At 35.0% G+C, this 23,389-nt stretch overlaps 1 protein-coding gene across 1 annotated transcript; it reads left to right on the top strand.

The window, feature by feature from the left end:
* The first annotated feature begins 8,288 nt into the window (after positions 1 to 8,288).
* Positions 8,289 to 23,078, top strand: LOC128555720 (perlucin-like). Its single transcript, XM_053538977.1, has 5 exons — positions 8,289 to 8,433; positions 9,394 to 9,533; positions 10,005 to 10,101; positions 22,203 to 22,443; positions 23,002 to 23,078. The coding sequence occupies exons 1-5, from the start codon at positions 8,403 to 8,405 to the stop codon at positions 23,027 to 23,029; spliced, it is 537 nt and encodes a 178-aa protein (XP_053394952.1). The 5' UTR covers positions 8,289 to 8,402; the 3' UTR covers positions 23,030 to 23,078.
* Positions 23,079 to 23,389: the final 311 nt, after the last annotated feature.

Genomic DNA, 23,389 nt, shown 5'->3' with positions numbered 1-23,389 from the left:
GATCGATATCTCCTTGTGCTTCACTTGTTTTACACAATTCCTCTAGTGCAGAATCAACGGCTATCATAAATTCAGTTGAAATTGATTTGCTAGTTCCGGTGGCAAATTTGTGTAACCGTAAGACATCTTGATAGAAGTCAACATTCTGACCAGATTGTATCTTTTCTTCGATCTGTTGCGAGACAAAGGTGTCAAAACTAGGTACTTCGTTTTCGTCGGCGTCATTTCCAGTGGACTGTGATACAGTATCAGTCTTCGAAGTTAACATAAATCGTAATGCATTCATTACTTTGGTTGTGTGTTCTGACATCTCTTTCTGATATGTCTGACTTTCCTCTATAAGCTCTTTCTCCCTCAAAATCTTCGACAACGTCTTTGATGTCAATTTCTTATACCCTGGACAGGAATCATTCATATTTAAATCAGATACAATTGGTTGAAGAACAGATACACAATCAAATTCAAGTGTTTTGATGTGACTACTCGCATTATATTCGACAGCAGTGTTTTCCTCGCCCCAGACAGTTGTTTTCTCTTCCATACTTCCACATGGTACCAAAGATTCAATTTGTAGCACTTCACTCAATTCGTTGAAAGTAGCATGAAGTCGTTTAAGCAAAATATCCATAGCTTTGGAAATATCTTTGATTTCTTCATTATCATAGTCTACGAAATACTTCCTCCTCAGGTAGTCGTAAAACTTATCCATTTTAACACATATTTGTGCAAACTGGTCTGTTAATGTATTTTTATAATTTATTTTCGATTAAAACACCAACCACTTGTTATATTCTTGTAAACAGTTGAAATAACATACTAGTACCATTATTGTTAAACACCATTCTAACTTATGAACCTTTATTGCACTTAATCTTAAGTAGAAAATTATTTTATCTGTGTACTGAATTTTTGATAAAATTAACTAACTTCCGTGTTTAAATTCAATTTTAACGAGTCAAAACTTGAAGAGAATGGTCATAATGTTTACACAGATATAACTGATTATTGATCTACGCGACCGTAGATTTATAACTTGTTTTATTTCACCCTACTTAGGCTTCAAGTAAGGTGATGTTCTGACTCATAACTAACGACGTGTTTGTCATTATATTTTTTAGAAGCATTGAACAAAAACCGCTATGTAAAGAGCAACAAATGCTGTTAAACAAAACAATAGCCGCTCTGTGTAAGGAAATGAATACGATTAGAGTTCTTCGAATCAATAGCCGATATGTATAAGGAACGATAAATACAATTTGTTTTCATCGAAACAATAACCGCCATGCACAAGGAGCAATAAATGCAATTCAAGTTCACTGAAACAAAAGTCGTTACATATAAGGGGCACTAAATCAATAAGAGTTCACTGAAACAATAAACGGTATGCATAAGGAGCAATAAATGCAATTCAAGTTCACTGAAACAATAGTCGTTACATATAAGGGGCACTAAATCAACAACAACAACATTTTATTCAGCATTAAACACCTGAAAGGTGTATATAGCAAATAATTACAAACATATACAATTGTGAACTTGAAATGATAAATCATTAAGAGTTCACTGTAACAATAAACGTTATGTATAAGGAGCAATAAATACAATTCGAGTTCACTGAAACAATAAACGGTATGTATAAGGAGCAATAAATACAATTCGAGTTCACTGAAACAATAAACGTTATGTATAAGGAGCAATAAATACAATTCGAGTTCACTGAAACAATAAACGTTATGTATAAGGAGCAATAAATACAATTCGAGTTCACTGAAACAATAAACGTTATGTATAAGGAGCAATATATACAATTCGAGTTCACCGAAAAAATAGTCGTTATATAATACGGAATGCCAAACACAATTTGAGTTCATTGAAACAATAAACATTATGTATAAGGAGCGACAAAACACAATTTGAGTTCATTGAAACAATAAACATTATGTATAAGGAGCGACAAACACAATTTGAGTTCATTTAAACAATAAAAATTATGTATAAGGAGCGACAAACACAATTTGAGTTCATTTAAACAATAAACATTATGTATAAGGAGCGATAAATACAATTAGAGTTCATTGAAACAATAGCCGCTAAGTATTAGAAGCACAAAAAAAAGAGTTAGAGTTAGAGTTCATTAAAATATTAACACTTAAATAAAACAGTAAAGACAAAGAGAGAAAATAAATGTATTAACGAATCATAATTCGCACACATAGCATAAGAGATATATAACACACAATCTTCTATCTGAATAGGCTGTAATCTGAAAGAACCTTTAAGTATCAAATACCAAATGAAGCTCATAATTAATTGAAAATGCAACATTTTTAATAGACTATATCTCTAGGAACAACTCTCATTCGACACATTCTAAACAAATCGTATATCTCACAATATAGTGAACTAAATCTTTCATAAAATATTATCATGAATCAACTAATAAAACATAAAACACCACTGTCAAATTTTACATTATATAGCTACTGAGTGATTCGTTGTCGAGTGATTAAAGTCGCTGACTTCGAATCACTTGCCACTCAATGATGTGGGTTCGAATACAGAAATAGTGTCGGTGTGAAGTTAACCGCCCCCACCCTTTACCTACTTCAACAACAACAACAACAAAAAACAACAACAGCAATAGTACCTGTTAATTAATATTGATATAAAAAGGGGAGGGTTTCTGCTTCACTTGATGTACAGTATCATGCAGCTGAGTTATTCAACAACCTATGAAAGTCCCGCCACTTAAGAAAACAGTGCTTTCAGAATTGACAAGGTGAGTTCAGTATTGCTCTGAAACGCAAGCAAATAGCCCCTTTGTCTTTATTAGGTATACAAATACTGAAATAATCCCAAATCATAGTAAACCCTCTTGTTGGTCTCATTTATTTCTTGTGCTCTTAACACCTACCAAGCCTTGGATAGAGAACATATATTTTAATGGAATACTTCATTCCCATAATGACTGTGATACAAAATTAAAGTTGGTCCTATTTCTAAATCTCGTATTTGAACATGTTCCTATTAATTTTGTAACTTTACACAATGATTATCAACACTGTTATCTAAAATTAAAGATGTTTTACAATTATATTTCTTATCTTTCAGCCTCAAACACTAATATAATACAGGTAAAAAACTTACACTGGACTGTCCATTGAATTGTAATACCTACAAGATGACTGCAGGAAAACAATTTGTAATGTTCCTTCAACTGTTGCTATGTTTTGCAAGTAAGTCCATATCTGTAACTTTTTGTTCATATTTACAGCAGTACACTAATGTTTAAGCAACTTATTGTTTTCATTTTTTTCTCGTCAGTTTTACGTTGGTAAGTGTTTTTATGTATAATGTTGATCGTAATATTGTTAAGAATCATCTAGTGAAACTTTATTTTCTTTTCTAGTAGATGTATGAAATTAACTATTTCATGATCTAGGCTATAAAATCTGATATGTTTTTGTATGTATAATACTTTAAATGAAAAATAAAATCAGAGTAAGTATGTAGAACGTTCAGGCAATTTGAAAAAAAAATGGAATATATCAAAAAATGTTCATTTGAACGTAACGACTAATGTTGTGCTTTTTTGTTTAATGTTTTATTATTTTACATTTTTCATCGTTTATTTTTATACATTATCATATTTTTTTCAAGGTCTTAAATCGGTTTTCTGCGCAGCCCCAACCCAGTGTCCAGACGGATGGATATTTTCCCGGATCATGTTATCTTTTCGCCGACAACGTGTAGTTGGTCTGGAAAGATGCCAGCATTCGTATCCATAGTTTTATTAATTTGTTGGGTTTGAAAAAGACGTATAAGAAGATTCTATTGATGCATAGAGCACAACTAAGCCAAATACGAGCTGAATAGGTATGATTAGAGACTTCTTGAGAGGTACTGAAATATGCTATGTCCTTTACGCTTCTAGTACCAACCTATGATGAATATACTATACTGATAAATTGAATGGACTCCATGATTTCAAAGAATCAAAGGTGTATATCAGGCCGTTGGGCGGCTTTCAAACTTTTTACTGAAACAAAAAGAACCCATATCAGTGAATCTCATCCAATTATGCAGAAATTTTTATATTGTCAGTCAAATATATAATAAGTCAAATTAAAAAAACAAACACTTATAAACGGTGGATAAATATCATATATGCTTTTAGAAATAATAAGACATTTTATTGTTTTTACCATACCTGTTACATTGTTATGTGCTCATATTGTGTTTTAGATTAAATTTTGTTTTTATTTGTCAAATGGTATGAAATATACATTTTTTTCTAATATCATAAAATGGTAATAAAATTGATATTCATGATAAAATCCTGGATTTCGGTTCATTTTATAATACATAATTTACAAATGTCTTTGTTTTCATTTAAAACTAACGACAACAATACCAGTCCCTTTTCCTCAGTACTGAAAGTCGGAATGAACAATAAATATACAATAATAATAGTAACAGAGGTCTTTTCTAAAACTCATCGATCCCGTTTTGCATTAATTATTTCCTGTCTTCATTGTGAACGTGAATGTCTGACATTGTGAATGTACTGAGCCTAAATCCCGTAAATTCTCGTACACACACAAGAAAGTATCCCTCAGGCGCAGGCAGAGGTTGTGGTAAATTTTATGGAATTCATAGTTCATTTTTTTTCTCTGCAAAGTATTGTTTTTTTTTTCTAAACAAATATCAATATTTCAACATAACGTGTATAACAAAATATATTGATTGTCAAAAAAAAAAAAAAAAATAATAATCCGGAGATAATCCGTGTACCCGTATCTCGATTATGGACATCAATCAATACGTTACTTAAATTCACTAAGGTAATGGTAAAACGACTATAAACTGTTTACCTTACGTCAGATTGTCAAGAGAACATTAACTCGGGGGCGGGGGTGGGTGAAAGTAAGTCCTTTCGACCTTTTGTATCTGTAGGGTCAAAACACAAGTGCGCTTCCAAAAGGAAAGGGCGCCAGATAGGGACATAAGAGTATGTTTTTATTATTCATATGTGTGTGCTGTATTATTTAAGTAAATGTTTAGTTATTTTGTCTCCTTGTTATAAAAGAATTACTTATATGTATTTGTTCCTTTATGTGCAGCATGCTCTGCGTTACACAATTTTATGGACAATTATTCGGATCTGTCGGAAATAATGAGGGACGTTTGGGTTGCTTGAATATAGTCCTCTCTTTTGTTTTGATACTACAAAGCATATTTGGTGTGTGCTATCACTAGAAAGTATACATCTCTTTTATTCTGTAGAAACACTGTGCATCCTTCAACGCTCATTTGGTGAGTGTTTTCGCTATAATGAAACATCTTTTTATCTCTGTAAGAAACACTGTATCCTTCAACGCTCATTTGGTGAGTGTTTTCGCTATAATGTATGCATCTCTTTTATTCTGTAGAAACACTGTGCATCCTTCAACGCTCATTTGGTGAGTGTTTTCGCTATAATGTATACATCTCTTTTATTCTGTAGAAACACTGTGCATCCTTCAACGCTCATTTGGTGAGTGTTTTCGCTAGAATGTATACATCTCTTTTATTCTGTAGAAACACTGTGCATCCTTCAACGCTCATTTGGTGAAGATCGACAACCAAGAAGAAGACACTTTTCTGTAGGACTGGGCTAAAAAAGACTTCACGGAGGAGGTAATTCAAGCTGTTTAATACCTTTTTGTCAAAAAACCACCACAAAAAAATAACCTCTACCCTTTGAAGTATAGATAGTATTTTCATTTAATAGTATCATGTTAAAATCCTTGTTATGATGTAGTTCAATTCCTGGTAAACAAATGCTATGTTATATGGCTCATAACTCCCCAAATCCCTCACTAAGTTACGTCGATGTACAATAAACAATAAGTTTGTTTGAAATATGTTCCGCTGAAAACACATGGATATGACCGTGTACGTGGTCATCAAACTGAAGAATATTGTCACTTTTAACCTTTGTCCTTCTAAATTTCTATAATTATCTTGTCCATCTTGCAATTTGGACAGTATCAATTGTTAAAAGGGATGCATACCAAAAAAGATAATGGCGAACAGTGCAGGTCATGATCACATTGCACGGGTGTACGGGCTGATCATGATCTGCACTGGTCCCAAAGGCAGAACCTATCGTGTCCAGCATAATAATTAAAGATATCCAATGGCCATCTTACACTAAATTATTTTATTTTTAGATATTTACTTCAAATCTATAAAATCATCATTGAATGTATTTAATTCAGTTAATATATTAATCAAATTTGCATATAGAACTGCATGCAAGACTAAACGTGATGCAGTAACAGTTGGCTGTTAAGAAATAGGCATTTTTTTTAGTGGAAGTACACATTTATAGTGTGTTTATCTATACATATATACTGTGTTTACTATTTAAAATCTAACACATAGTACTGTTGATACACATAAACGTGTTAATTTTCATGTTTACTTAAACTATATGAAGTAATGGTTCATGTTTTGAGATATGAAATTTGGATCCACTATACCTTTAATTAATTGTGTGCATAGAAATACAGAGCAGAATAAAATATTTTATTTGGCAAACTGCGTTTTATTCCTTTGGGATTTCTATTCGCATTTAGTTGATATACATAAGTTAATAATTGATTAAACTACTCTTCTTTTAATACGTTTATAATTTCATCGTTCATGGCATGTGTAAAAGAAGTTGAAAATGAAATACCTAGATCTATGTGGAAATTAAAAGTCATTCTCATTTACCTATAGATTAGTTCACACATACAGACAAGTGATCTTTAATACATACAGTAGATGTTTTTCTGCTGACTGGACATAAATAAAAACATATAATATTTATGGGACATTTTTCGTTTCGTCATCAGTTATCTTGAGTACTTGGTCTTGTCATTATGGGAGCATTGCCTTTTTTTGTCGATATGAGACTTTAGTTTTGAGCAATGAGTGTATTTTATTACGATAGGTGCAAGAAGTCCTAGTGATTCTTACCATACAGGAGGAACACACGCTGTCACAGAGGGTACTTGGACCTGGTACTCGGACATTTCAGACATGACCTATACAAATTAGGCTCCTCTTCAGCCTAAACATTTCAACACGGAAAGAGATCAAGATTGTCTCTATCTTATGTCGTCTGCTCATTACATCTGACATGATGCTGAGAGTGACGTCAGAACACATGCCATATGCGAAATGGAGCAAGTACCATGACCTTACAAGACATCTTAGCTAAATTTCGAGAGATATCCAGCTGGCTTGCTTGTGAAAACCCATTGGTTCAATTTTGGTTCCTTTCCCATGTCTGAAATAATATTCTATAACAGACTGGGGAAGCCCAACGACTATATATAGCAGTTGTACTTCTTTCTAATAAGTATGTTGATTTCTTTGTAGTGCAATTGTTTTCAATGTCAAATTAATTACATTTTAGTTTTTATTTTGAATGGTGTTAAGATGGCAAATTATTTTACCAGTTACTGAATTAAAACTCGCACACATTAGTCCATAAACAAAAGATCTTCATCCTTTAAAGACAGATTTAAATGTTTAATAACTTCTTGCAATTATTGCCTGCCAAACAGGGAGAACACGGGCCTATAGACCACATGGTTGTGAGTTCGGTTCTTGGGCGAGGCGTGTGTTCTACATGATGACTTGATAAAAGACAATCTGTCTGAAATCATTCGCCCTGCATCTCTGAATATTATGGCGAGGTTGGCAGTTACATAAGGAGAACAGGCTAGTACTTTTAAAGAAACCAAGAACACTGGTTATGTTAACTGTCCGCCGTTACAAAACTAAAATACTGTTGAAAAATGGCATCTGAACTATGTGGAGAAGTTGGCAGTTATATAAGGAGAACAGGTTAGTACTTGTAAAGAAACCAAGAACACTGGCTAGGTTAACTGTCCGCCGTTACAAAACTAAGATACTGTTGAAAAATGGCGTAAAACACAAAACAAAAAAATCATGCAATTATCGCTGCCCTTTTATTTTCAGATTGGCAACCCCAGTGGTTGGATAACAAGAAGTGTCGCATGTAAAATTGTTTTCCTTCCCATATTTCTGACAGTATTTTCTTTTTTCAACAATAAATTAAAAGCTGAAACAAGTGAGATTTTGTTTTCGTTACAGAGATCCAGAGTTAAACCCGAACACGACCTCTTGCTATATATTTGTGCAGTGATTGATACAAAATAATCATTCCGACGATATATTAGCAAACAAAGGTAACGTAATGGTAAGCTATGGCAGACTGATAGCAAGCCACAACGGTCTGACACCGACGTTCTACTAATAAGGTTCAAGGCTTCCTTATCTGGCAAACCAAACATTTATTGCTCAAAACAAACATAAACGTTTTTAAAGTTCTTCAGTTGTATATGATATTTCAACAGTATATTTTGTTAGCAGGTAAGATTTAATTTCAGTATTTTTTAATTAAGTTTATATCCAATGTTATCTATGGTCATCAGGGACATTTGCTTAAAATTGTAATTTTAATGCACATGTAGCCATATAAGATTGTCTTCATATGAAGATAAGAAAAAATCATGTCTGTAAGACATACGCGGCAAAGAGTTTTAAATTATGGGTAGTAGCAATATTAACAAATGAAGTAACTATGTATGACAAATTATGTCGTAACAACAAGTACTTAACACATCTATTTAATTTTTGTTGGATTGAACGTCAAGTCGATGCAATTGTATGTCATATAGAGATTCTCAGTAGTACAGTTTATGATAACGTTGTTCGTCTGAGCCAATAAATTTTCATTAAATGTACTAGACGGCCATGTTATTATACGGCCCAACAAACTAATAATACGAATTATTTTTAGCAACACTAGAATTACTCCAGTATTCTCTAATCTATGTTACACAAAATAAATTACAATTAATATCTGTAACTGTCATATAAGTAATACCCACCGTAATTCTTTGATAAAATTAAGTAATATTTACAATAATATCGATAACTAATTAATAATTAATTTTAAAAAAACAACAAAAGAAAAAAACACAAATTTGGTTTTAAACCTTGAAAGGGGGTTGATAGCGCAGGAATTGTTATATACGCTAGATTCAAACATCAGGGTCTAACTATTTTCATTACCCCTTATCATGCTAAACAGGACTGCTTCTGCCTTTGCGACCAGTGCAGGTCATGATCAGCCTGCACATCCGTGCAGTCTGATCAAGATCTACACTTTTTGCCATTCAGTCAGTATCGTTTTGGTAAGCACCCCTTTTAACAGTTAATGGTACTTTCCAAATTGAAAGATGGACTAGTTTATTATAAATGATTAGCAGGGTAGAGGGTAATAAGACGATGAATATGGGACAAAACCAGACGACATTTACCTTACAGGTGGTCAAGAAGACTCACGTGAGCAACCTGTAAGTAAAAGAGCAGCGTGCCAAGACCAGTGTCCAGATGGCTGGACATATTTCAGAGGATCGTGCTATCTTTTCGTTGATAATATGAGTTTGGATTGGACAGAGGCAATTGTAAGTGGGATATTAACACTTTATAACAAACGAAACCTCTTTACTGCCTTCTTTTCTGCACCTGTTAACTTGTATTTTTCAAATGACAATCTCTTCGAAAGTTATGAATTCCATTTCTATGAAAACATTTGCAAGAATGCTAGCCGTGCCATCCAACACACTTTAAAGGAAAAAAGACAAAATTCAAAACAATGAGTTTTTATATCATCTGACCTGTTTTAAGACGTATTCACAAGTTTAAAATTTCTACAGAACAACCGACCAACGCCTTCAGGGTTCTTTCAAAAATCCCTCATTATAAGACTGTACTGCGTTTAAAACCCAGTTCTGTCAAAAGGATTACCAATATATTTCGAACCAACTAAACGCCAATTTTGAGTTTGAGATAAATCTAGATAGAATTATACATAGCACTATTAAATGATTAAGCTTGGCTAGACCTGATATAGTTTTCTTACCAATTATTTTTAGCATCACTGCTCAATTCATCATGGTCAGTTGGCAACTATAGAGACGAAAGCTGAGGACCTTTTTATCCAGGACATGGCAAAAAGATTGTTCAGAAATTGTAACTATATTACATATATTTTGCACATGGTTTATTTACATATGTCATTAACAATAAAGTTTAGTAAGGATGATAATTATATTATACAGATGATTTAATGAAGCATGTTTAGTTTACCTTTGATCGAGTGGAGTATTATTTTGGTAACTTCTTTTTCATCCTCCCTCCGCCAGTGCATTGTGATTGCTTTTCTAAAACCTCTTATCTAATCTGGATACAATATCGCAGTTGTGTTCCTTGAATGGTCATTAACCAAGTAACTTTAAGTAAAGCTGGGCATTGTAGGCATATGGCTGTCCTGGCAACCAATGAACTAGCTTAGTAAAATGCTCTTCCTCAAAACTGATCTTCAGTTAGTGAACTGAAAAAAAAAGCAAAAAACTTGAAGATGTTTTTCACAATTATTTCTAACGAACAGATTTTTCTATAACTTTGCATATTTATAGACTGATGTAACGCAAGTTAAAATAAAAAATAAAAATGATATGTACCCGTACTTCTTTTTTCAATATTCAAAGTTTATTAAGAACACTAAACTGGTATTTTTGTCTGAAGAAACAATACATACATATCATAATAAAACAAATGCAAAGAGCTATGTACTTAAAATTCACTCTGACGTTACTGTTTTTGCATCACAATTAATGAAACCTCTATAACTATGCATAAAATGTCCAACATATTGGTATATTAACACAGAAAAAATCTTTTGACAGATGTCGAAAGTATCTGAAACTGAGAAAGTATTTCCTACCGATATGAAAAATCTAGCGGACATAATTTTATCAAATTTTATATTATGTAAGCTAGATTTAGGATGAAAAATACAAAATAAAAAAAAATGATATCAACCCGTTCTTGTTCACAAGAAAAATTAAAAAATGTTCTATCCACCCACAAAAGTGTTTGTTTTTTTCATTACCCCACCCACTTAAAAGTTATGAACATTTTTTTTCTTACACAACAAATTGTACAATGTTATAAACAGTTTTATAACTTATTTTCTTGCTCACATGCTGAATAATATTCCTTTAAGGTTTCATGACTAGTCTACTCTAGGTCAAATTCTTTTTAAGATACGTGTTACACAAGCTTTCATGCTATTTACGTATATATCTGTATTGACTAAGTCAAGGAACATTAATCTGGTTTTACTGAGTGAATTTCAAATAAAAGCATAACTTCGCATGCTGAATTTAATTCTTGTATGGTTTCATGACTCTCGGCAATATACTTTTTGAGGTACAGGCGACACAAATATTTAGGTCCTTTATGTAATTTTTTACTTCAAGGGCCATAACTCTGATCTTACCATGTGAAATCCTAGATGGGGCACAGAAAGTATAACGACATGTTTAGCAAGTCATATCTGAACTTGAAGGAAATAGATCCACGTTAAGATTTTTTGGAATTCTATCTGACTAAGAGTCGGCTGAATCATAACTCGACGTTATAGTTTAACTTGGCTGTTCACAATGGATTCGTTTCGAGCAAGGTGATTTCTTGGACACGGACTTCCTACGGCTACTCCTGCCATAAAACATCATCACTTTTAAAGGTAAAATATGCACGACCTATAATGTGTGTATATACAATATTATTTTTTATGCGAGTGCGCTGCATATGCTCTCTTGGTGGCGAATCATGAACTTTGCTTACACTGGTTATCGCTTGCTGCGCGATTGAGTTGCGCACAAAATATTGTGATGAACTCCTTTAAACTTGATCGGTACAAACATGCCAGAATTCAAAATTGTTTTAAACAAATACTCATCTACAAAATATATACTATATAATATAACAACCTTCAGTTGTTATTTATATCTATGTGTGTTTTTATTATACAATAAGACCTGAAATTCTATATTATAAACTTTTAACGCCTCAAGAAAGCTAGATCCTAATATTGAAAGAACTGATAGGCATTCCGATAGACATATGACAGAACTGATAGACATTCCGATAGACAATTGATAGAACTGAAAGACTTAGTCAATCTTCTTGAAATCAAGTTCCATTTGAAAAACAGTTTAGTTCAATAGTCACATTATCATTATGTAACAATTTAGTCACTTTTAGTTTGATGTTAGACTGATATATGCATGATTTCTTCAGATTTTCTCAAGAATATTTTGAGATTTAACGCGGAATCTTCACTTCCGGTTGTCTGTAATGCTAAGTTTTCCAGCAATCTTTACAGTATCTACAGTAAATCTGAAGTAATCATTATTCAAGGTTTTTAAGTAAGGTTTTTACCATCATTCTGTCAATTTAACTTTTACTGTAGCATATGCTATAGGCTGTTTTCAGATCGATTCTGCTCAAAAGTTGAGTGAGCGCCATATTTGAAATGTCTTTCGCTCATTTCATTCGTGAAAGACATATGTCTTTCGCCCTCTATCTGATAAAATAAGCAGTTCTACCTACCTTAATTTGCATGGATAAATTCCTTATATTCCAAAGCATCCATTTGTTTAATGATAGATAACTTTCAGCTGGTTACATTTATGTATTTCATCACTAAAGATATTTCAACTGCGAGATGTCTTTCAAGATGGCGGCATTCTGATAGATTTGCCAGAGATGCTGGCTGTAACGGCTCATTTCATTGGTCAACATTTTTAGACCGCGTTTTTTCATTGGTGTTAGACTTTTCTTGCCAGACTTTTTCTCTATAAATATAAGTGTGTCACTGGAAAAACCTTAACCTTCACGCCTACGTAAAAAGTATATATTGAAACTAGACTACTCTTTGTAAACTGCTACGCGACTAGTAAAACTTAGTCGTGACTTATTGTATGCCTGATAACTTAATACACCTATTTTAATGAGATGTACAGTTAATTATCATGGTTCAAAAGTAGCTTAAGTGGTAATGAACATCTGATTATAGATATTTTGAGCTGTTTACATCAAAATTACCAATTTGTGATGTATTGCTAAAGACTACTGAATCAGTTATAAAGTTAGTAAAAACTTCCAGCAATCTATATTGCTCATTACAACCATGAACTTAAAATTGTGTTGACTTTAATTTCTTCCGCCTGCCATTACTGACTTAGCACCTACGGGTGTTACAAGTGGTGTCATACCAGTGGGATCACCTTATAGGAACCCACACGGCTAATAAAGAATTATCGCGTACTACTTACAAAAGAGTGACATAACATTTAGAATGTAAACAAAAGTATCAAAGTACTTGAAGTACAAAGTAAACAATTAAAAAAAAAAATAATAAAAGAAGAAAAACAGTATCACAGTATGAGCTTTTCACAGGGCCTATAAATAACAATAGCAATAGATATATAAACAGAAATAAGATCAATAAATAGATAGATATATAGATATATCAATCAAAAAATAGTATTGTTACTAGAAGTAAGCATTAAAACAATTATAGAAAACAAATTTAGAAAAAATCTAAAAGAAGAACAAACACAACTGATTATCTTTCATTTATTTGCTGATAAGTATGGCTGATTCAGACAGTGAAGTAAATTTCAATATAAACAATCAAAATGAGGAAGAAGCAGGTGGTACTGCTCAGTCTCCGGAACCACAAGAACAACCTCCATCTCCAGCTTCAGTGATGAATGCAGAGGAAAGTGACACAGATGATGATGTGCCACATCTTTATGAACCTCAAGCACAACCTCGACAAAGACCCGCTATGAGAGAACAACCAGCGGTGCCTCAGAACAGAAATCACTCAAACAGATCAAATATCAGGTATTTGGGTCTTCCAGTAAATCAACCAGGTCACTATGAGGGCCAACAGCCAAAGAATGGTCATTTAACAATCAAACCTCAGTGCTTCAGTGGTGAGGAAGACTGGGAAGTTTACTTGCGTCATTTTGAAGTATGTGCTGAACTTGGCCAGTGGACAGATCGTGAGCGAGCATTAGCACTTCTAGCCAGCCTGCGGGGTGAAGCTCAGAACTTTTCTATGACAATTCATAGTGCGGAGAGGGAGAGGTACTCAGACATAGTGTATCACCTTAGCCAAAGGTTTGGTAAAGCCAGACAACAACCAATGTGGATGACAAGGTTCGAAGCCCGACTTAAAGGTCCCGATGAAACCTTTGCTAAGCTTGGAGATGATCTGCGTCGTTTAGCTCAGCGCGCTTACCCATCCATGACCCATGATGCCCAAGAAATGATTGCGCTTAACCAACTGTACAAGTCTGTTCCAGCTGAAATAAAATTTAAATGTCTTACAGAACAATGTCGCGGTGTTGAACAAGCAGTAGGTATCATAGAAATGTATGAAGGCGTCTTCTTCCCAACAGGTAACATGTCACAATATGCCACAGCTAGAATGGTGAGAAATGTAAATGGTACCGGGAGTGGTCAAAACTCTGAGGAGGCTGCAAACATTCCATCAGTATCAATGATGACACAGACTCTCCAACAACTCCAGGACTGTGTTAAGAAGCTTTCAGAAGCACAAGATGAGCTCAGAAGCAGACGAGGTAATCGTACTCTAAAGCAATGCTTTCAATGTCAGTCTCCAGACCATCTCATTAAAAACTGCCCTTACAAACAGACATGGGTTCCGTCAGGCAAATCAAAACCACACAAAACGATGGCTAGTGAGACCTCCTCAACAGAACCAAGTGCCACAACCCAACTCTCAGAACCAAGGTCAAGCAACTGTGCCACAGAAGAGCCAGGAAAACACCAGGCCGTCGACCCAGTAGGCCCACAGTCGATGGCGAGCAATGGGCCTGAAACTCCTGAAAATGAAATAAAAACAAGTTATGTCGGTTAAAACATTTAAAAACACTGAAAAATGGGACAATGGATTTTATACAGGTGTTACAATTTCAAAAGTTAATGTAGATATGCTTATAGACAGTGGTTCTTCCACAACCCTTTTGGCTAATAGAATATTTGAACAAATTGAAGCAGGAGTTAGGCCAATTTTGCAGAAGGAACTATTCGTATGAAAGATGTTACTGGTTCTGAAATAAATGTCTATGGTACAGCAAATATTTCAATTCAAATGGAAAAAACTGAGTATACACACACAGTAACTGTTTGTGACATAGCACCTGATGGTATTCTTGGTCAAGACTTTATGTTACAATATGTTAAAGGGGTTGATTATGTAGAATATTCATTACAAACTAAACAAGGGGACAAAATTCCATGTTGGTTAGGGGGGAAAGACTCTATGGTTTGTAGAGTACTTGTGAAAGAGAAAACTACAATTCCAGGGAACTCCAGTGCATGGGTAACTGTGACAATTCCCAGCAAAGAACATCTTGATCAAATGGCTTTAATTGAACCTGTTAAGCAAAATAAGGCAATTCAGCTTCTGCCAGGCATTGTAAATACCAGTGATAATAGTTCAGTTAAACTAAATGTTGTAAATCGTGAAGAAGACCCAGTTGATATTTTTCCTCAAAACTGTGCTTGGTAAATGCCAGTCTTTTAACATGTCTGTTACAAACAGGAACACTGTGCACAGGTAACTTCTGAAATTAAAACTGAAGCATTAAGTAATAATTTTGACAATGAATCAGAATTAACCGGACTTCCTGAGTGACTTGTATAATCGCAGCTCCAAAGGCCTCCTTGAATCTGAAAAGAAATCCTTAAAAACATTACTGTTTAAGTATCAGGACATATTCGCTAAGTCATCTAATGATTTAGGGTTAACAGACAGAATTGAACACAAAATTGAGGTTATACCCGGTACTGAACCTATTAAACAGCAAATGAGAAGGTTACCACTATCAAAACGTGAAACTGAAAGAACTGAAATTCAGAAAATGCTGGATAAAGGCGTCATTGAGCCCTCAATGAGTCCCTGGTGCAGCAATCTGGTAATAGTGACTAAGAAAGATAAAACTGCTCGAATATGTGTGGACTATCGCCAGGTCAATGAAACCCTTAAGAAAGACTCTTACCCACTACCAAGAATGGATGAATGCCTAGATGCCCTTAGTGGAAATTCCTACTATAGTAGTATGGACTTATTCTCAGGCTACTGGCAAATAGGTATACGTCCTGAAGATCGTGAGAAAACCGCATTTGCATCCAGTATGGGTTTGTTTCAGTTTGTTCGTATGCCTTTCGGTATGGCTATTGGACCGGCAACATTTTGCCGACTAATGGGCGATGTAATGCGTGGTCTCCAATGGTCAAAATGCGTAGTGTATATGGACGATATAATTGTTCCTAGTAAGACAGTCGCCGAAAACATTGAACGCTTAGAATTGGTCTTTAAGAGATTAAAAGATGCAAAACTGAAGCTTAAACCATCAAAATGTGTATTTCTGCAAACATGTGTAAATTTTCTCGGTCATCAGGTATCTGAAAAAGGTATAAGTACAGATTCTGACAAAGTCAAGGACATTGTTATTTGGCCAATACCTAGGTCAGCCAAACAAGTTCGCTCTTTTTGCGGGTTGATTGCGTACTATAAACGTTTCATAGAAAATCACAGTGAAATTGCAAAACCCCTATATAAACTCTGTGAAAAGAATAGGAAATTCATCTGGACAGACGAATGCCAAACAGCCTTTGAAAATTTGAAACAAAAGTTGACCAGTGCCCCAGTCCTTACATTTCCAATAATTGGCGAACCATATATTATTAGACACGGACAGTTCTCATCATTCTGTAGGGGCTGTGTTGTCACAGATACAAGAAGGATCTGAACGTGTGATTGCCTACATGAGTAAAACAATGTCTAAACACGAGCTTCAATACTGTATTACCAGGAAAGAACTGTTGGCTGTTGTCAAGGCTCTGAAACACTTTCATCCTTACTTAGTTGGACACCATGTAACACTTCGCACTGATAATGCCGCTGTGAGTTGGCTCCGCAACCTGAAAAACCCAACCGGACAAATTTCTAGATGGTTGGAACAAGTATCAAGTTATGATCTTACAGTGGTACACGGCCGGGTAGATTACACCAAAACTCAGACGCATTATCCAGAATTCCATGTAAAGCATGTTCAAGACAGAAAAGTATGAACTTGAACTCCAACAAAACCCTGATGAGCAAGAACATGATATAGCAAAACCTGTTCCCTTACCAGTAGAGAATCTACTGATAAACTACAAGGTAATATTTGCGCAATCACTAGAAGTAAACAGCAGGCAGCTGAAATTGACATGAAGCCACACCCTTTACTTCTGGATGGCTGGGAACCAAGTACTGTACGCAAGAATCAATTAGAAGATCATGATATTGGACTTCTGTATGTTGCTCTTGAAGGTGGTAAACGTCCGGACTGGAACAATATAGCTAAACACTCAACAGTCGCAAAAACTCTGTGGCGTCAATGGGACCGGCTACAAATGAAAAAAATATGCTCTACAGACAATGGTTTGACCAAACAGGGGATTTAGTACTCCAGCTGATTGTTCCTACCAAACTGCGTTCAGATGTCCTGTACAATTACCATAATATTCCTTCAGCTGGTCACTTAGGTGCGGAGAAAATGTTAGCAAGAATCCAGCAACAGTTCTATTGGCCAGCAATGAAAGACTGCGTACAAGATTACTGCAAACAATGTGACATTTGTCAGGTTAGAAAGAAGGCACAACCGGCCCACGCACCACTTGGTCAGGATCCGGTATATGCAGCTATGGAAAAAGTTTCCATAGATTTAACTGGTCCACTCCCAACAACAACAAATGGCAATAGATACATTCTAGTGATAACTGATGTGTTCACAAAATGGACTGAAGCAGTAGCTTTACCTAATATGGAAGCATCCACCGTAGCAGAGGCTTTCATAAGTAACTTTGTAGCTCGATTTGGTGTACCTCTTGTTGTCCTCACTGATCAAGGTTCAAATTTCGAGTCAGAACTATTTAAGGAAATGTGCCAGTTACTAGGTATAACCAAAGTCCGAACCTCTGTCATGAGACCGCAAGCAAATTCAGTCGTAGAGCGCTTTAACCGTACCATTAAGACCATGCTATCATCGTTCTGCACAAAGCAACAAAATCTATGGGATCAGTATCTTCCACAGTTGTTAATGGCATATCGTGCATCACCACATGCGAGCACAGGAATATCACCAAACAGAATGGTTTTTGGTCATGAGGTCATGTTACCAATTTGGCAGCAATGATTGGTCATCCTGAGTCAACCAACAACCTTACTGGTGGTCCCTACATCACTGATCTGAAAAAGAAAATAAAAGTAGCTCATGATATTGCTAGAGAAAACCTCCAGACATCTGCAAATTATCGTAAGCGCTATTATGACGTAAAATCAAAAGCTAGAATTCTTGAACCAGGACAAGCTGTATGGCTCTATGATACTAGGACTAAACCAGGTGTTTGCTCAAAATTAGTACCAAAATGGAAGGGACCATTCCTTGTTCAGAAACGTATCGATGATCTAGTTAAACAAAAGAAAACTTCCAATGCTAAGGTATACCACATTGACCGGTTACTGAAGTACCATGGAAATGCACTTCCAAGGTGGTTTAAATCTGCTAAATTGTAGACAAGAATGGTACAATGAACTGAAAAGTAAAAACAGACAAATGTATTAAACTGTTACATGTTACACAAAAGTTTAAGTTTTGTTCTTTATGTTAGAGTAAAAAAAAAAAAAAAGGAAAAAGGGAAAAATAAATAGAAAGTAAGGCTGAACAATTAAATAGTATTACATAAAACCATAGAACAGACAAAGAAAGACAATAAAAAGTTAAAATTCTAATATCACATAATACTGGTATCACAGACAAAAATGCTTACTTCTAGTGACAAAACAACATACATATATAAATATATAGCTATTTCATATGTACATGACCACTGGTGAAAAAGGTCATGGTCGCGGCAATTTAAAAGTTTAGCAGAAGAGGGTATGCACATAATGACTTGGAATGTAGAAGTAAAAAAAAATAACGAACTTTGTAGTGTTAACAGAGTAAGGCGGCGCCGCCCGATTGATTTCGTTAAGGGCAGATTAGCTACCATGTCACTTAGCGAGGCGTTTGGTCAAAAAGGAAACTGGAGCGCGTATAAAACTTAGCCTAGTTGCAGATTAGCGTTCTTGAAATCTGGAATCCGATTGACTATGTAAAGCGCGAAAATGGAACAGTATATTTAAATTTCAAAGACAAATTCCAAGTCAGTATTGAGAAATCAGTGCTAATTAAAACCATTTTGTGATGGGCTAACCTCTCACTCATTTTGCCGGATACAGATGAAAATGATCAATTTAGACGTGCATAAGTAAATGATGTCCTTAATAAGTACTCATTCCCACAAAAAAAAAAAAAAAAAAAAAAATGTAAAAGACAAAGTTAGGAATTGTTTTTTTTTTTTTTTTTTTTTTATTCTTTTCTGACAGTAACTGTTATGAAAAACAAAACAAAACAAACAAACAAAAAAAGCCTGTAACAAAATCTAAGTGCAAGACAGTATTAAGTTATTAGGCATACAGAGGCTCTTGTGTGAAGAAAGAGCTCTTCTTAAATTTTAATTATCTTCCAGGATGGCTATGCAATGTTGGCTCTGTCCAGGCATTTTTGCCTCTAGAAAGGACCTGAAAAACCATGTAGGAGGAGCAGTTCACCAACGCTTAAAAGTCATCTGCCCATGGTGCATAGAAGTTGAGAAAGTCAGTAACAGAATGGGAGACTTGAAGAAACATGTAGTTCAAAAACATCAAGGGCTGGTGAACACTGTGTCAAACACCTTCTTTTCAGAAGCTTCAGGTTTTTATCTGTCCTTATATCCCGACGATTACAGCAAAATCATAAAACCAGCTGCTGAAAATTCCCAAGATGCCGTAGCAATAAAAAATACAGTAAGACTCTGGCACACAATGGTTAAGAGCCCTAGTAAGGACTTGAACAAATGGGAGGCTGGATGGGTGCAAGGAAGCAGTACACCCCTACAAACGGAGGGTTTCTTAAGTCCAAATCCAGGCAGCATAGCACCCGACAGGAGTAATTACGCATACAGCCCTAGCAGGCCTGAAGTCAGCATCAAGATTGGGGTGTTGACCAAAGGGATAGACTGTTTTAAATTACCTGTGGTCTACAGAAATACAAACTATACTGTGACACTATCTAGATCCATCCCAAATAATGTTATACAGAAGCTGGAAAGGTATGCTAGTGATATAAGTCATAATGAAAGTGGCCAAGAGCTCACTGGTTCCGAGTTCGGAGACATCTCAAATGAAGTAAGTGAGTCACTTGGATTCTCAGACTGCTACGTTGATAACATCATAAGGCATGTTAAGGCAGTATCTCTGCCTTTTCCTTTTCCCACCTATCAGCACCAGTCACCGTCTTTGCCATCTGCAGCAGCAGCTCCAGTATATGAACAGTCTAAGCCAAGTGATGAAAAGACCAACTTACAAGATGAAGCAATAATTATCTTGAAAACAGGTGCCATGCCACTTCTTCCCCCTGCTAGGCGAGAATGGGACTGTGAGAACATAGTCACCTTCAAGGGTACAGTACATAGCGTCTCATGGCCACCCACTGGCTGGAAACACATGGACAGCCAACGGAGAACACAAATGGCAGAACATGCGGCAAATTTGCTTGACGCCGACTTGACTGGGTTTCCTTGTACATCCAGAGAGGACATACTTGACAAATTTAACTTTCTGGTGCTACCTGGGTCCATTGTGCAGCATCCTAAACAGTTAACGCAGCGCCAGCACATGAGACTGCTAAATTTCCATCAAGTTAAGAAAATAGCACTGGGTAAATCAAAGGACTCGGAACTCATAAAAATGTTCAAAGGTGCTCAGTCACAGTCCGAAGGAAGTAACCACATCAAAATCATTGAAAATGCAAACATTAAATTAAGGTTATAAACAAACCACTGAAGTTTACATTAGAATGCAGCTGAACTCTTTTTTTTTTTTTTACCATTTTTTTTTAAAGTAAGGAAAAGTATAACAACCTTCAGTTCTGTCTGTAATGCTAAGTTTTCCAGCAATCTTTACAGTATTCTACAGTAAATCTGAAGTAATCATTATTTCAAGGTTTTTAAGTAAGGTTTTTACCATCATTCTGTCAATTTAACTTTTACTGTAGCATATGCTATAGGCTGTTTTCAGATCGATTCTGCTCAAAAGTTGAGTGAGCGCCATATTTTGAAATGTCTTTCGCTCATTTCATTCGTGAAAGACATATGTCTTTCGCCCTCTATCTGATAAAATAAGCAGTTCTACCTACCTTAATTTGCATGGATAAATTCCTTATATTCCAAAGCATCCATTTGTTTAATGATAGATAACTTTCAGCTGGTTACATTTATGTATTTCATCACTAAAGATATTTCAACTGCTAGATTGTCTTTCAAGATGGCGGCATTCTGATAGATTTGCCAGAGATGCTGGCTGTAACGGCTCATTTCATTGGTCAACATTTTTAGACCGCGTTTTTTCATTGGTGTTAGACTTTTCTTGCCAGACTTTTTCTCTATAAATATAAGTGTGTCACTGGAAAAACCTTAACCTTCACGCCTACGTAAAAAGTATATATTGAAACTAGACTACTCTTTGTAAACTGCTACGCGACTAGTAAAACTTAGTCGTGACTTATTGTATGCCTGATAACTTAATACACCTATTTTAATGAGATGTACAGTTAATTATCATGGTTCAAAAGTAGCTTAAGTGGTAATGAACATCTGATTATAGATATTTTGAGCTGTTTACATCAAAATTACCAATTTGTGATGTATTGCTAAAGACTACTGAATCAGTTATAAAGTTAGTAAAAACTTCCAGCAATCTTTATTGCTCATTACAACCATGAACTTAAAATTGTGTTGACTTTAATTTCTTCCGCCTGCCATTACTGACTTAGCACCTACGGGTGTTACAATAATATATATAATTGATTCTTTAAAAACATGGTCAACATAGACAACATGTTCCAAAAACAAAGTTAAAAAAAAAGTTTGTAATTTTGGTTGGATGGGCGCGATATCGAATCTTTTTTTTGTGGCAAAATACTAGATACTTAAATCTATATTTAGCTACTCTGGTATACTTGAATCTACATTAAGCTACTCTGATAAACTTATATAAACATTTAGCTACTCTGATTGCTGGCATGGTCCTGTTATTACATCGTATGTTACTATAGTTTCAGACAGAATGAAAACCTTCAGTTCATTTTGGCTGGGAGCTTCTGACAGCACTGTTGAAGGCCTCTGGACATGGTATACTGATGATTCGGACTTAATGTACACCAATTGGTCCCCTGGACAGCCGGACAGTCATCTTGGTGTAGACGAGGATTGTTTAGTTTTATTCGGTCCCCATAACTATACATGGGACGATGCGTCATGTACTATGCGTAAACACCATCCTCTTTGTGAAATAGAGTACGTTGTGTCATTTTATATTGCAATTTTCTGTCAATTTTACTAGATACCAATTACTATACCTGGATGATGTATCAAGTACTTTGCGTAAACTTCGTCCACCCTGTGAATCAGAGCTAGCCGCACTCTTTTACCAGGTTTACTAGGCCCCCATTCACAATACTGGAATGATGAAATATAGCTATGCTTTATTCTTTTTGTTAAATTGGGGAAATTTCATTGCATCAGTATTGCACCCTTGCACCAGTTTTACTCGGTCCCCATATAAAATAGTTGAAAGTATGTATCTCGCTTTATAAGCAACAGACCATTCAAAGTATTAAACGATTTAAGCAACGTAGACTTTAAAAGTTTTCGTTAAATGATAACAGGGATATTTGGGAAAATGGGAAAAACTCAGGGTTGTGTATGGAGACTATTAAGTTTACAAGTAGGACCACAAACTAAAATGTAAGTCGATTCGCCCTGTGTAATTGTCATTACTTCTGTTTTACTAATTCAAATTACCACTGGTATTGTGTTTTTGCTTATTTTTTATTCTATTCCATTCCTTTTCAGCTTAACACAAGAAGAAATATTTGGATAGATCAACTTCTTTACGCATTTTTAACCTGGAAATAAACAATTGAAGCGTATCTGTTTGAATATGTTTTGCTTCCCATATTTACAGAATATAATAATTGAAAAAATTAAACAGTTTTGCACGAAATTTACATGAAAGGTTTAGAATGATGTTTTTGAAGGCAATATCCCAAATACTGTCTTAAAAAAGAAAAAAAATCAGGGCCGGTCTTTTGACCAAGTCGTCTTTAGAAATACTAGTTACGTATAAAGTGAAGTAACAGATGGCGTAACAATAAACTTAAATTTCACCACGAAATAAATGCGGAAAAGTAAGTTGGTCAAAGCATATATATACATTGTGTACATTATGTTTGAAGCAAAA

Source organism: Mercenaria mercenaria, chromosome 3, assembly GCF_021730395.1.
Source record: "Mercenaria mercenaria strain notata chromosome 3, MADL_Memer_1, whole genome shotgun sequence".
In the NCBI taxonomy this organism is placed as follows: Eukaryota; Metazoa; Mollusca; class Bivalvia; order Venerida; family Veneridae; genus Mercenaria; species Mercenaria mercenaria.
The sequence above is the reverse complement of the archived record's forward strand: the minus strand, read 5'-3'. Positions and strand labels throughout refer to the sequence as shown.